General features: G+C 42.1%; 1 protein-coding gene across 1 annotated transcript in view; it reads left to right on the top strand.

Moving 5' to 3' along the window:
• Positions 1-1,661: 1,661 nt before the first annotated feature.
• The window catches only part of sh3rf1 (SH3 domain containing ring finger 1), a 28,516-nt gene continuing 15,922 nt past the window's right edge, over positions 1,662-14,255 (top strand). Inside the window, exons 1-2 of the mRNA XM_084548023.1 lie at positions 1,662-2,167; positions 2,976-3,477. Of these exons, the coding sequence (XP_084404149.1) occupies positions 3,097-3,477 (381 nt within the window). The 5' untranslated portion in view covers positions 1,662-2,167; positions 2,976-3,096. The remainder of the gene's footprint in view (positions 2,168-2,975; positions 3,478-14,255) is intronic.

Raw genomic sequence — 14,255 nt, 5'->3', positions numbered from 1 at the left:
TCATTGACATTCAGCTATGGTCTCTAATCTAGTTTGAGAACAGGTTGCCTCAGGCTGTGTAAGTAAGTTTGAAAGTCTTATCAAAGAAATACACATGAAGATCACTGGATGTGAATGTCCTTATCTTTGGAGAATGTTGAGAAGGAAAGACTTTCGGCTGCCTTCAGTCAGTTCATTGTTTTCTTGCAAAGTGAAATGTCAACTTGTGACTGGTGCTATATGTGTGCTTCCTTTGTAATCTGTGCTTTGCTTCTTTAAAGAAATGGTTTCTTCTTTATTTCCGCATCTTGTACCTGGAACATCTATTTATAGGGATGAACTGTAAGAGACAGAGCAATATTTCTGTCAAGGTCCATCCTTTCATGGAAATTGGGACATATGTCTTGTCATCATGTCCTCTGCTGCTTTCCTCATTCCTCTTTTTAAGCAGCAGTGCAGCTGTCACCTCCATCATATTCAGACCAGTGTATGTGTGTATGTGTGCAGTTTTTTTGTTTGCCCTCAGGTGCAGTCATTATGGAGGATCACTGCCTTTCAGATTGCACAAATCATTCTGAATATCATTAAACCATGTCCACTGACTCCTTTTCAAAAAAAACAGCCCTGAATGTGAGCAGAACATGAGTGCGTGGTAAAACATAGGGGTCAAGCTGAAAAGGAGGACGGGGGCCATTGTCTCAGTGGAGGTGGAGGGGAGGAACGCAACCTCTTTGCTGTGAGGAAATATGACCTGAGGGCTCCTGCCATCTCCCATGGGATCACATGTGACAGACGAGGGCCACCTCCAAATAAATCTCCGTCTTTATTGCTCTTCTCCTCCTCTCCTTCATCTCTCCCTCTTGCTCAATGTGCAGTGTCCTCCGAACGAGATAAAAATAAATCACATGTTTATTGTGTCTCGGTGTGTCACTCGTTCCCCTCTCCCTCAAGTTGTTCTGTGCTCCTGCCTTTGCTGTGGATGTGTGAAGGTCATTGGGTGGCGACGGTCTTTTCCAAATCTATGATTCTGCAATAAAAGCAGCACACTCTCAGTTGACTTTTACCTCAAGAAGATGCACATAATATCATTCCAGTGTCATGAAACTACTTCTATGTGTGGCAGTGGCATTGTTTTACTGGCATAGGACAGAATAAGTGAGATGTATGGAAAATCTGCTCACTTTCACTAGAAAACACAGGATAATGTGACCACAAGATGTCCCTATTCACCTCACTTAGCCACGTCTTGTAAAATAAGAGTAAAGATGAACCTCCTACTACTCATTTATCTTTATTGTGCACACAGTATAACAATATCCTACTTCTGGACACACCTTCATTGTGTCTGAGTGACAGCGACTGCAGCTAAAACATAGCAGAAACATATCTGGGGATAATTTAAGGAGGCTAAAAGAAGTTTAAGTACAAAAACGTTTAGCAAATTGCTTAACATGACCATAGTGCCCATGTAATTAATTGAAAAACAAGTAATTTTCAACTCTCCCAGTGAAAACGTGCTGTTTTCTGACACATTATTACAAGTTATTAGTCAATTCAGTTCACGCCCTTTTGACAACGCTAAACGCCGCCTTTTTGTGTACCTCGGAAATTTCCCTTTTACAATCTGGTAGTTCTCAGTGAGATTTGCTTCACCAGTAGGCTATTGATTTTAGTACGATATATACTGTGGAAAGATAGATTGTGATATAAAATAATAGTTTGATGTAGTTTATATGTCAATGAAACGATAACAAGTGACCACCCTGTTCAGTACTGCACATTCAAAACAAGTTTACCATGGATACGTTCCATTCACTATAATATACGTTTTTCCTGACTCCACGTGAAGGCCACCTACTCCCTCCCCCTCTCGGCTTGTTCCAGCAACAGTCCAGCAGAACAGAAGTACTAGCATGGCGCTCGGTGCAGTTGGAGTTCCGTTGTCTCGCCTGTACATTTTTCATGTTAGGTTTTACTCAAGTATCTGACAGGGGTATATCTATTCAACACTTTGCGCGCCTCAGAGGAAAAAAATATATCGGACGAAAGGACAACATTTGCCTCCTGAATACTCGTGGAAAAGTGGCTCGTAGATTTTAGGTAGCTTGCTAACTAGTAACGTTAGCAAGGAGGCAAAAATTATTGGGAGATACGGGACAACAAGAGGAGGAGTCCTGTTTGGGAAGAGGTAAGCTGAATTGCATTAAGAGGTCGAGGTACTTTGAACTGTTACATATACACTGGTTTGCGTCAAATATTTTTTTTTTTCTTTTTTAAGTATGAATGTTTTGAAAACTCAACTATTTGTTGAATGTGTGGAAAAGTAGTGATATTAGAGTACCTCGTCGCTAGCGAGAGATATTTGCTAGCAAACTTACTTTAATTTGCTCTTTGGTTTTAATTTCTCGCGTGAAAAATAATAGTCTATACTGATTAATACTGTCTTTAAATGAGTCATAAGTCTCAGTATGTACTTTTCGTGCTCTTAATTGTTATGATGTAGATGTGTTTTTTGCCATTGAAATGTCTTATAATATCAACGTGTATAGATTAAATCAGATATGGTCTATTATTATTATTATTGTTGTTATTATTATGATTATTATTCAACAGTTGATTCCCATATTGATATCTTTACTGTCTTAACTAATGAAAGTTAAATCACAGTATTTCACTCCTGCCCCGCTACTCTGGGTTTCAGTCAATTTAAAGTGTCCCAGATCACATTCAGTGGGTTTAACTATCCCGTGTCGAGTAAATTAGATTAATTTGCCCATCAATGATGAATTAGGCAGGGGTTTTGTATTTTTGCAAGCTTCACCAACTCACCACTTAGCGACATTGTTAAATGTACCCTTTAACTGTGACAATGCTGCATTTTTCATTCTTAACACCACACAGCCTCAGCCATGTGTGACATCTGCCATATGAATGACATGACCTATTTCTTATGTATACAGTTGATTAATTTGCATTTTCGGACCCCTTTTCAACAGCTGATGCAGATGCCATGGCAATAGCCGAGGTATGGGAGTGACGTGACAGTACTTGGTTCGGCGCTAAAACCTCACCAGCATCATGTTTTTTCTGCTGAAGTAGAGGCAGAACACGCAGAGAATGGACGAGTCAGTGTTGTTGGATTTGCTTGAATGCCCCGTTTGTTTGGAGCGTCTTGATGCCTCCGCAAAGGTTCTTCCCTGTCAGCACACCTTCTGCCGCCGATGTCTCCAAGGAATCCTAGGCTCACGTGGGGAGTTGCGGTGCCCAGAGTGCCGGACGTTGGTGGAGTGTGCCGTGGATGAACTTCCCAGCAACATCCTCCTTGTGCGCCTTTTGGATGGCATCAAGCAGAGGCCCCGAAGGGCAGGACCTGGGGCAGGCGTCTGCACAAATGGTACGTCTGGAGCCGTGGCCAGAGCACATGGAGGCGGGACCAGGGACCAGGGCGCACCGGGAGCACAACCCCAGCGAGCTCAGGCTAAGAGCACCCTTGTCCGGGTTAGTATACTGACCGACTGAACGCGGATCAGTGAGCACGAATCTCGGTTTCCCGTTGTTAGGGTCAAGCTTAAACAAAACAGTGTAAATCTGAGTAGATTAAAAGCAGCATGTTGCATTACTAGCTCTCTAATCTTTACTGTGGATTAACGGTTATCATGGTGATCTGAAAGCCAGCCAGTTGACTAGCCGCCCACATTAGAAAAGGCAGTGACTGAGAGCAGGTAATAGCTGAGCTAAAAAGTTATTCTCCTGTCTGTGTCATCTGTAGACAGACTTTTCCCGATAAGAACGGTTCTCGGCTCTTTCTTAGGTGCTGACATATGCATGCCATATGCCAAAGTCGGTCTTGCACTTGAGATTCCTGCTGCAGAGTGGCTTGTGCATGTTTGTGATAAATGAATATTGTGACTACAAAGTGGTTGTTATATTTGCAGCACTTGGTAGACTTGTATGGTAAATTTAGTTAAGCAGAAGAAGATTCTGAAATTCTAGGAGTCAGTTTCAGTAGTTTTATTCCGATAAGACGGAGATAACGGGGAAAGATAGTTTGCTGATAGTTATCCTTAAAGGTTATGTGAAGCCACAATAATGAAGGATTTATTCTAAAAACCGGTAATTTTTTTATTATGTGAAATCACTGAATATGCTATTTTCTCTGAGCTGCCCTCAGTATTTGGCACGAAAATATGATGTGTAATGTTTTAATAATTTTCTTTAAATAAGTTGGTAAATAGTTTTACCTCTACACTATCAGGATTTTAACATATTGTCCTGTATATTTTCCCAAATCACGCTTAAGTTGGCCTCGAAACATGCAAGAGCACAAAAAAAAAATTGTAGAAGACCCGTGGGCTCCCTCTTTGAGCAGCTCTGGTCTCCACGTAGGGAGGATAAGGTAGATGAAAAGATGTCAAGGTCTTGTGTAGAATCACTGGAATGTCAAAGCACTGATAATGTATCTGCCTCGCCATGCAGGTATGAAGATCAGAGACCTTGCTGTAAATTGCAACTGGGAGACCCGCCTCATTTGCCAAAGTATCACTTCAGAGGAGCTCATTTCAAAGCTCTAGGTGCTTCCTGGAGTTTCCTTTTATTCTGAAAAGCCTGTTTGTTGCAGATAAAGTGGTGGTCATTTGAAACAATGACACTATTTCACCTCTCTTATATTTTTAATATGATGCCAATTCCTCAGAGCAGCCATGAATGGATCACTGCTCCCCTATACACACACCGTATGAATGTATTACACATAAAACCGTGACGTGCATTCAAAAACCTGTTTTCCTTACATTTCCAGCGTTTTTGTCGAGTGTCACTTTGCTAAGTAATAGCGCCTCTCAGGTCTATTCTGCTGTCCTTCGGCATTCTGCTGATGACAGGGAACAAGAAAAGACGTGGCTGTGCAGGTGTAACATTTTCAGAACATAAAAGGCAGAGATCAAAGCTGTTGCTGATTGCCCAGCCTGATCTCTGGCCAGTACTTCATGGAGAGTGAGCGCTTCACTGCCCCTGGGTGACACTCTCAGCCCTACTTCTTTTTTGTTCGTCGCCTGCCCCTCGTTTTTTTGGGGGTATGTTGAAGACTAGAAGCAGCTCCTCCGGTTCGGTTCCTCTGTTCAAGCAGAGCTCCACCTCCAGTACTTAAATGCCCAGAGAATGGCTGGGAGGGGAGAGTGGAGGGGGCTGCCTGACAGATGCACAACAGGGTTTTGTTTCGGGTTCCCTCTGATCCTACTGACTGACCGACACGTGTAGAGTGGCCAAGAGAGATTTTGTATGCGTGTCTGTGTGTGTGTGTGTGTGTAAGGCCACCAGTAACAGAAACTGATGAGTGTTAAGTGAAGGTGTCAGGACCAAAAGGGACGAATGTTTAGTGAGTAACCCTGCACAGTTGGCTCTCTGCTCCTCCTCTTACAATCTCCAGGGGTTACAGCAGTTGTTTGACACAACACCCTGGCATTTCTTTGATGAGGGGAATTAAAAGGCTTGTCTTGAACGCAGCACTGTGGTTGTCTGCCCTTTCGCAGTCAGGTTGATGACTCACCTACGTGGGTCTCCGTTACATGGATGTTTTGTCTTCCTCTCGCCCCTTTTGACTCGCATAACATAGCATTTTGTTCACACAGATTGAGAACAGATAGCTCAGAGGTATTTTTGCGTGAGAGTGAGTAAAGCCATTGGAGCTGTCTGGAAGTCGAAGGTCAGAGTTCGGGAGGAATGAAAGTCAGGGGTCAGAGCCAACTTGGAAGAAAGGGGGAGGAATTGGAGAGAACTTGAGAAGTGGATGTCTTCAGTTATCACTGTGGCTCTCTGGAGAGAAGAGCCTGTACTCCCATGTTATAAAAATGGAGTTTCTCTTATTAGAGTTTATTCTGTTTGTCACAAAAGCATCAGTGTTCATTTTTAATTGAGTTGTGCACCAACCAGAGGCCAGAGTTAAGGTTACATTTAAAACTATGTACGATAATACTATTGAGATTGGAGTGTGTAGCTGTGTGTGTTTGTCTGGCATTGTGTTTGTGTCTGATGTGAAATGAAACACTATTCTTTGCTAACCTTTTGTGGATGCAATTGGGTCATTGTCTCCTCTTTGATAATGAGAGCTTAATAAGAAGACCATTTTTTTCCTTCTTTTTATAGACCTCTTGCATTTGATAGCCCATCTCTCCTGGCAGTATTCCTCATTATCTTCAAGTCTACTGAACTGTTTCTAAACAAACAGCAAGCAAAACACAGCTGTCTAACTTTGTATTATTTTCTACTGATTTGAAGGAAGTTGCCTAATGTCTTGTTTCCCTGAAGACATTGCAAAGGATTTGTTTCTGTTATTTTTGGTATTGCGTGCTTCTTTCTCTTCTGTAGCTGATTTATTTCCCCAGAGAAAAAGAATGTTGTTTATGGCTTCCTTATGTAGAGATATCTCATTAAAATTCCTGTGCACCTCCTTCGTCTGAGGTCGATGAGTCACGCTGGCCCTCTTTGATGACATCATATTGTTGTTAAAGCCTTTCCTCTTGGCCGGCTGGCTGACCTCTGCTTGCACGACAGAACCCTGTCATTACACCCTCACATTGCCCACATGCTGGCAAATACATACTTACTGCTTTTCACTGGGAATTTTTCAAAAAGGGTTTGGTCTATTCATTCCTGTTCTCTCAACACGCTCACACTATTCTCTAGCCTCCTCTGTGTTTCCCACGGAGGTCTGCAAGTAGCTGTGACCTTCTGGACAGTGCAGGCAGGGATTTCGGAGCCACCTGTAATTTTCTCTTATGAGCCACTGACACAAGCTGTATTTTTTCCTCCCATATTTCTGCTGTGTACCTCCTCCCTCCTCGCCATCTAAATCCAGGCTGGAGCCTGTTAAAGGTCTAATGAGATTAAAGTTTATTAGACAGTGAGTCGGCACTGCTCCCTGTTCTCCTCTTACTGCTGACTGCTGACTCTCATTCTGAGGAAACAAAACACTTGCTATTCAGCAAAGCATCTCTGGTTGTCACTATGTAGTTTCACATACTTATCTAATACACCTTACGTCAGGTTTTTTTTTTTTTTTTTTTGGCAAGAACAGATTTTTTATGTTGGGCCTTTTTTTTGTTGTCTGTCATCTTGAAAGTGCAGTGACAATATTGGATTTTTACCACACCACTTGGTTTACTGAGCTTAATTTTCACCCCCCATAAAAAGGCTCATGAAGACTTCGCGCACTGGCAAGTTTGTCAGTCTTAATGCAGTACTGACGTCATGGGCAAACATACTAACTTTCACACTTGTTTGCAATTTTCGCATTCCTTACCATGTTTTGGAACATGTCCAGTGAATAGGACTGTGCTTGGTTATGCTCTGGGGAGAAAACAGTTCTCCACGTATGGGTTTACATAATACGCAAGAAGAAGTTCAAAAGACCCAATCATGTGATTAACGTGCAGCCATGGCCTCTTTATTGTAGGGTTTCACTGCTCCCCTGGCGAAGGGTGTGGGCCTGTCTTTGTCTTTTTGTACTATCAAGACTTTCCATCCCAGACGTATAGAGGAAAAGACTTTTGTTCAGTCTCTTTTCCCAGACACTGTAGGATGTTTTCTGTTAGTGTGTGTCTCTGAGGAATGCCATGAGCAGTTGCAGGTCACTGTTTTTCCTCTAAACATTGGGCTTGTCTTGTCTCGTCCCACTTGCCAGCTCACACTCACCTTCTTCACAGTCAGCCTTAAAGCATCAGCACATATATATGTGCATGTTCAGTCTGCGTTTTGCTCTCAGATATTGAATGCCCCTCTTTGACTGAATGTGAATGTGGTGAGCGTGGTTACTCGTATATAAGTTCTGTAGCTCTGTAGATACTCATACATGCAGCGATTTGCCTCTGGGCAGACTCGGCTAGAGTATCTTGTTGCAAGTCATATATTAATCCAAAGTGCTAGCCGCCAGGCCAGCTTTTCTGTACAGTTTAGTCTGTAACTTCATTGTGTTGGTCTTGTAAACGGTGTTTGTTGTTGTTTCAGTGGTTTTAACACAACACTCTGGGTGGTCCACCATCCAAAATGCCACATTTGCCAATGGTCCGTGCCCCCTATTTCTTCCAACCATGTCACATCTCCTTCCATGTCTGTCAGCAGGACAATAGTAAGGGAAGCATCCATGGCCTTCTTTACTGCAGTCCTATCACACCTGTGGGGGCCAACAAAAGCCTTTCTTTAGACCTCCTTTTATGTGTGTGGTCCAGTGGCCAAGGCTCCTGGAGAAAAATGTGTGAACCAACAACTTATCAAAAGTTCTCTATACAACACTTCCAAGTTAAGCTTGTCTCGTATCAATTCACGTGGTGCCAGCAATGTAAAAAAAATCTTCTGGTCTAGATTGTCTGTAATGTATTAACATCAAATAGTTTTATAAATGTTTTAGTGGATTTTATCCCTTTGTTTTGCCAGCTGTTTGATAGCATGTGTCACATTGTGTCCCCTCCCCCAGTGCTCCCAAGGTACCTCTAATACCTGCCTAGTCTTAACAGTGCAGTTTGACCTCTCACCCTGTGTAGTGATTGGTGGGCCAGGATTGGTCATCCATGGACCGTTTGACTGCTGGCATGTTAAGTGTTCAGTTCCCATCCCTAAGGCAGAATCATGATTTGCGTTTGGTTTTCAGTTGTTTGACCCATGACCCATGAGCTATTACTGGCTCTTGATCCATCTTCTAGCAGCAGCCACTGCCTCTGGCTCACCTTGCTCCTTCATGAAGGGATGTGTGGTCCCAGACCTCCTTCTGAGATGGGGAATAGGATGATTCTGTTGAATATCTTGAAAGTTTTCTTCAGATCTCTGGCCTTCCTTCTGTAAGTTGCTGTTCTGTTATGTGCTGAAAAGTCTCCTGTTTTTCTTTGAGGCCCAGGGTCTGTGTTTGTCCCCTGAGGGACATCTTTGTCTCAGCCATGAGAAGCCATTGGTTATTCAGCACTGAATCCAGAGCATTAAGTGTTGCGGTCCTTAAATTGATATGATTTTGTCTTGACTGCTCCCCTAAGCTTAAGCTTACGTTTATAGTTTATAGTGATTGTTGGGTTCCATATGCTTTAAAGAGATACATTTAATAAACATCTCAAGTCTTGTTTTGTGGAAACATCTCTTGTTTCGACCTGGTAAATGAGCCATGTAACAACTATTTCCAAGGTCAACTTACTAATTATATCTTTTGAACTCCATAAAATGTTGAGTGAAAAATGGAATAAAATAATGAAATAATCTTCAGATTTGTTTGGTCAACTGTCCAGAAGACAATAGTATGCAACACATTAACGCAGAAAATCTTAAAAATCGCTGTTGCTGTGCATTTTAAGGCATTTTTCTGTAGAAGAAAAATAGCTGCAGGTGACTTTGCTGGCAATCAGTTAATCAATAAATGATATGATCTCTAAAGAGATGTCGCTTTTCCAGTCAATATGCATAGTATGCCATAATATACTTCCTGCACTGACATCTAAACACAAGCACTGACTAGAGGATTTCATTGACATACATAACCCATCACAACTGTTCTGACGCAAATGTACTTTGAGCCCAGCATTTGTGCACAAACACACACACACACCTAGTCCTCCACGTCTGCAGCCTGACGAAAACAGTGTAGTGTTTGTTTTAATGAGTCACAGGATAATTTTAGATCCATGAGGGCCCATTATACTGTGCACACCCACAAAAACACAGGTGTGTAGTCAGTATACAAACAGACATGTGACAACACTATTTTGAAATGTTTGGCCCATTAGCCCTTATGTATTTACATCCCGATTAGCTTAATGGTATTACAGTAGCCTAAGTAACCAAAGCAACCTGGGATTTTTGAAATGTGAGTCTTTGTCTGCTGTGTCCAGTGAGTTCTTCATATGTGTTTGCATCTAATAGCCAATGTGAACATGACCAGTAAAGACCAAGATACTTGTATTAATGCTCTTTTTCTTATATACCCAGAGTGCTGATAATATAATATGGCCTGTTTTGAACTTCTATATTTCTTTAGTACAAACTGAACTGTCAAAAGCCTCAAGACGTACACAAAGTAGTAAAATGAAGGAACTGCTTAAGCACAGTTCAGTTAAGGACCAACTTTTCAGTGTGTTGTTGCACAAGAACAAGAAAACTGTGATGACCCCAAACTCAGATTTTGTTGACAGTTCCTCAGACTTGCTCTTTGGTGCTCCAGCATAGGAGCCTCACATAGCATTCAGTAGAGATATAGGGAGGCTAGCAGTTACATGTTACATCTGGACTGAGTCAAGGGTGGAATGAACAAACACACTCACACACTTTCTTAAGAAAGTGAAAAATGGTCAGTGCTCTGCTGCTTCCTGAGTCGGAGAACAGATGCAGTGTTTGTGTCTTGGCCCTTTTTCAGGACTGTGTCAATATCCCGGCCTTGTTTGTCCACTGTAGAGGCGTACAAATACTAGGCAATGCAAGCAAACTTTCCACCAATGCTCACTAGTCTGATACACAACAGGACAATTGACAGATAAGCAGACATTAGAGGAATAGTTAGTCATTTAATGAAGATATGATAAATGTCATGATAAATGTCATTGCAATGACTGTATCAGCTTTGATTTGAGATTCAATAATATGCAGAGTTGGTAGATTGTTGTTTCCTTGTGAAATTTTTCCTCAGTTTGAAAGTGCTTGTGTAAATCAAAGTCAGCCTGAGTGGAGCAGGTGGCTCACCCTGAATGCCTTCAAGGAACAAAAGGCCACAGACACTGCATGCTTTCACCAGCACAGTGGAGAGTAATGTGAGGAAATACTTAGTATTCAGCTCATATTGACTAGTACTCAATACAGAGATACTGTGACATTTGTGAACTAATCCCTCCGTATCTTGGATACAAGTTAACTTCGTGCACCACCTCTCAGAGTGCTAATCCAGGTTATTAATTAAGATGATTAAATACAGGACAAAACATGCCTTTGAACTTACAATCTCATTGCTGATTGAATTAATGCTTGTATAAACTAATGCGCCGCTGACTCATCTACAGCCACGGGTAGTCCTTGGAAATCTTTTCACTGTACTTACAGGAAGCAGTGTTTATTTTCCAGTCTGGAGAATTTAAACAGCTGTACAGTATGATTAGAGGTTGTGTTATTACATTATGTGAATAGTGTCTTCTAACTTACTAAACTTAGTAAGTAATTTATGTCAGATTGACATCCGTGCCCTGTCAGTTGTGTACCTCAGTGCTTTCTTGTCCCCAATGTTCTTGCGTTACTAAACTGGTCAGTGCTGCTGACCAAATGTCTGTGTGTTTGTGTCATGCAACCATATTATAGGTTCACAAGGGCAGGCCTTGCTTCCTCTCCCTGCCTAATTTTCATTTCTGCTTTGATGTGACACTGTTTCTCTGCCTATTTCTTTTCTCTGGCTCCGTCTGCTCAGTAACATGAGTGGGTTCCTGTGAGAGCAACTGTTAAGCCGAGTGTATGAACTGGCACAGAGTTAAAGAGTTCTGTTCTTTCAGTTTTTAGTCAGACGAGCAGACTGGGTGATCCCAGGGCCACCCAGAACCAGCCTTTACCCCTCATCTGAGGCCAGCCAGGTAAATAGAGCAGCATACATACATAAGGCTACACAAAGAGATGTGCCAGTTCATGTGCAAGTGGTTTAGTGTAATTGCATTTTCACAGTAGAGACCACATTCACACCCAAACACACGAAAGCTTCATGAAAACCACATGTGTGACGGCTGTACACTGTGTACATATGCTCTCCCATAAATCCATACTCCCTTCCTGCCTAAATGCTTTCTCTCTGATGACTAATCTATAGCTTACAAATTGCACCCAACACAGAAATGTCTTGATTGGATGTCCATGTGTTGAATGTTTTTATAGACCTCGCCACCATCACCAGTGCCTTTGTATAGAAGTCTTAATGTTGTTCCTGCTTTTGCACATGGTAGCCTTATGGGGCCGGTACCCCAACTCCAAAAGAGATTTCTTTAATCAAACCGGCGCTCGGATTACCCATTAACCCTCAGGCTACAGCTGACGGTCAGGTACTTGGAGTAAACTGTAAATTGTTGGGGCCAGTGAATGACTGCTCCCGAGATATGTTTTGTAACTTGCACTCAGAGGAGTAGAAGGCATTTTATCTCTCAGTAAGTAAATATTAGGCTAAATGAAAAATGCCTTTGCTGACCCAGGACTAGGAAGAACACGAGGAAGAACAGGAGGAACGTTTCAAGGGCTTTTGAAAACTTCCTGTTCTTCTCACATGTGATCCATGCTTCCATCTGGCCTCCAGACTGCTCTGAGTGTTTTTGTGCCCGAGACTAATGTGTGGGACCTCATTTGGTATGTAGTGAGGGAAACAAACAAGCACAGTGTGTTGTCATAGAGGAAAGCTCTGGAAAGCTTGGATGGTTTATTGCCTATTTCTCTCCTTTACAAAGTGAAGTAGATACTTGATTCTCACACACTCCACACTATGACTGAATCTTATGAATTCTTATTTTTTTGTTGAGCTCAGTATTTAACCTAATGTCTACTCTTGGCTGATCTTGTGAAAGTAATTCCTGTCAAATTACATGGATTTATCACATTGATGCACAAATCTTGTAAATTCAGTATTGCCGTAAAACAAAAATCTTTTGCTTAATGTGCAAAATCTGAGTGGTGCAATACAATTGTATAGTTGGATGTAAGTTTTTGCACATAATGACCCTGTTGAATGCCTGCTGCTTTACACTCAGTTAAATGTGACATATGTGACACTAAGTATTAGTTCTTTGTTAGTTTAGCAACATCACAAATTGCACATTCATTCATTCATTCATTTTCTGTAACCACTTGTCCTCTGGAAGGTCACGGGGGGTGCTGGAGCCTATCCCATCTGTCACTGAGTGAGAGGCGGGGTACACCCGGGACAGGTCACCAATCTGTCGCAGGGCTAACACAGAAAGACAGACAACCATTCACACTCACAACTACCGCCAATTTAGAATCAACAATTGACCTAACCAGCACGTCTTTGGACGGTGGGAGGAAGCCGGAGTACCCGGAGAACCCACACAGACACAAGTTTACATGCTAAACCAAACTGCATCAAAAGTGTTATAATGACAAAAGGGAATTGTTTCTGTGAATTCTTTTTCTTTTGTGATTAGCAAGGTTCAGTGGTGGTAGTGGTGGTTGAGGCAGATTTCGATTTTGTTACATGCAAAACCAAGATAACCCTCTGGCCTGTAGTCCTATATTTAATGCACAGACGTTCGAGTGGCATTGATCTTTTCATCTAAATCTCAGTAAGAAAAAAAAACCAACTTGTATTTTCCCAAGATGTCAAAGTATTTCATTGGGGTAATTCCCTATTGACGTTGCCCTGGACCCCATCGCCACACCTTCTCCCAGAGTTGGACACTGGCTGTATATTCAAGATTCACCGCACTGTCAAAAGACCCATAAATAGCCAAAAAAGTGCTCCTGCGTGGAGTTTCCATAGAAACCAGAGATTGGAAGTTTTCCTTTGTCTCAGAATGAGAAAGAGACAACGGCTCCAGATGAGTAGGCTTTGACAAGTGAAGGTCCATGTATATATTATTCTAATGTCAGTGAGTCAAAGTTTGGCATGTCCTACCTTTTATCTCCCTTTTTCCTTGATTGAATCTTATTCTTGGTGATCCCATGTTTATGTTTTCAAGTCAGAAAGGGACAAGGAAAATGTAAAACAATAATGAGAAAAAAAATTAGTGTGTAGCTAGTCTCTCGATAATGTACCTCATTGGTTTGTTGATGAAATGGTCTCTTTCTGGTTCGTGGCTTTCATAAGCTTAATCACTGCTTTTTGTCCACCCGTCTTTGCTCTTGTATTTTAAACCACCTCAGGTTTTCAGACAGTGCAGGGAGGCAGTGAAAGAAGCCCGTTCAACAGTGGTCATTAAAAAGGCCATTAGAAATCAATTTGAACTAATGCAGCTCTAATGGAATCAAGATGGCCCATGTCCTGAGAATGTTTTACTCCCTAATCGTGTGTCAGTGTTTCTGCTGCAGTGTTGGTGGCGAGAACTTTAGTGAAGAGCAACTTGATAATGAACAACACATGTCCTGGCCAGTGCTCCCTTTCGTAGTATGTCTGACGCGTCTTGGCCTGAAAATGTTTGTAGGACAAACCAGACGGGCAACCCCCCCCTGCACGAAATGTTTTGGCAGTGGTGCCCCCTGCTCATTCTCCACCCCCTGCTGAAACTCTGAAGGTGCCCATATGGGAGTAGAGGCATGTCTGCCACTTCCACGTA

The sequence above is a fragment of the Chelon labrosus genome (assembly GCF_963514085.1).
Source record: "Chelon labrosus genome assembly, chromosome: 7".
Classification (NCBI taxonomy): domain Eukaryota; kingdom Metazoa; phylum Chordata; class Actinopteri; order Mugiliformes; family Mugilidae; genus Chelon; species Chelon labrosus.
The sequence above is the reverse complement of the archived record's forward strand: the minus strand, read 5'-3'. Positions and strand labels throughout refer to the sequence as shown.